Raw genomic sequence first — 1,514 nt, forward strand, 5'->3', positions numbered from 1 at the left:
CCCCACTTTCTCTTTCTCACAAAACCAAGATGAAAATCAAACTACACCCAAAACTAAATCAAACAACCAGCAAACAAACACGCCACCACAAACTGTTCTGTTTGTCTATCCAGATCGTCCACCGTGACGTGGCTGCCAGGAACTTGCTGCTGTTTGACCATGGAGTGGTCAAGATCTCAGACTTCGGCCTGGCTCGTAAGATGGACCAGCGGAACGTCTACGTGCGAAGTCGCAGGGTCAGTACAAAAACAAGATCGCTCCGATCTGCCATCTGATTACAGAAAAACGTATGTGCCAAAATTGAAATTTTACACGAGAGGCAAAAAAACGAAGCATTTAGTGATTGTTTCAGCTTAACTAAAATTTGTGGTCGATCTGATATTTTATGTCAATATTCATTGGCCAAGTAACTTTTGTCTGATTTGCCGCGGTATACAGTAAATAGTTATTTGAATAATTGGCGTCAGTGGCCTAATGGTTAGGCTTTCGGACTCGCAATCGTAAGGTCGTGGGTTCGAATCCTGTCAGGGGTCCGACTTTGTTTCGAAAGATCTTGTCAGTTTGTTAGTGTTTGAGCGCTTAATCAGCTGCTTGACTGTATGCTTCCCGGGAAACTAAGAATGTTTCGGAGTGTTCTGTGGTCTGCTGGGGTAATCATATAGTGTAAAGCGCATAGAGCTTGCTGTTTTGCGGAGGTATGCACTATACGAATGCTATTTATTATTATTATTATTATTATTATTAATGATTGATGACATTTGTGTTTGTTTTAACAATAATATCAATATGTAATTAGGTCACTACGCATATTTTCAGACCCCATTTCTTCCTTAATTTTTATTGTTCAGCCATAAAACCAAGATAAAAAGACACTGCTTGAAAAGGATTTCCCCCTGTATGAAAATGCAACCTGACATAATTACGCATCATATACATTTTTTCCCTCATAAAACGGCAGAGACAGCCGCGGCTACAGCCACACCATGCGCGTTTCAGCGCTTCTGGCCTGACTATCGTTAAAAACATATCAAAGCATGCTCTTTGGCGACTGTTTTTCTGTGACGTTGAATGTCCTGGCGGCAGCACTAAACCGCAGGGAGCATATCAATGGCTCGAATTCTACGATGGTACTAAGTTTTAACTTCTGAACTGTCTTTCCTGGGTGACAATGATCAAAAGTTATAGCGGCTTTGGATAAACATAGACAACAACTTCATTTGGAAAATGAACAAAATAAAGAATGGACCCAAAAAAATATGTCTCGTGGTCGAAAAAAAAAAAGCCAATATTCTATATTTTGACGTAGGTGCTGTGAACACTAATTGAAGCATCAAAATTGTTGTATGCAGATTATATTATTTTACGCAATCAAAAAGTGATACCGTTTTTGTCGCCAGTGACTCATACTCATAATATAGACACATAATAATTATCCTCTTCCTCTTCCCATTCATTCATATGCCCTCTCTCTCTCTCTCTCTCTCTCTCTCTCTCTCTCTCTCTCTCTCTCTCTC

General features: G+C 40.0%; 1 protein-coding gene across 1 annotated transcript in view; it reads left to right on the top strand.

Annotated features, from left to right (window-relative positions):
• LOC106011171 (fibroblast growth factor receptor) overlaps positions 1 to 318 on the top strand; it is a gene marked incomplete in the record, with an annotated part of 6,445 nt that extends 6,127 nt beyond the window's left edge. The window contains 1 exon segment of the mRNA XM_013079826.1: positions 114 to 318. Coding sequence (XP_012935280.1) covers positions 114 to 275 — 162 coding nt within the window.
• Positions 319 to 1,514: the final 1,196 nt, after the last annotated feature.

The sequence above is a fragment of the Aplysia californica genome, unplaced genomic scaffold (genome assembly GCF_000002075.1).
Source record: "Aplysia californica isolate F4 #8 unplaced genomic scaffold, AplCal3.0 scaffold00065, whole genome shotgun sequence".
Lineage (NCBI taxonomy): Eukaryota > Metazoa > Mollusca > Gastropoda > Aplysiida > Aplysiidae > Aplysia > Aplysia californica.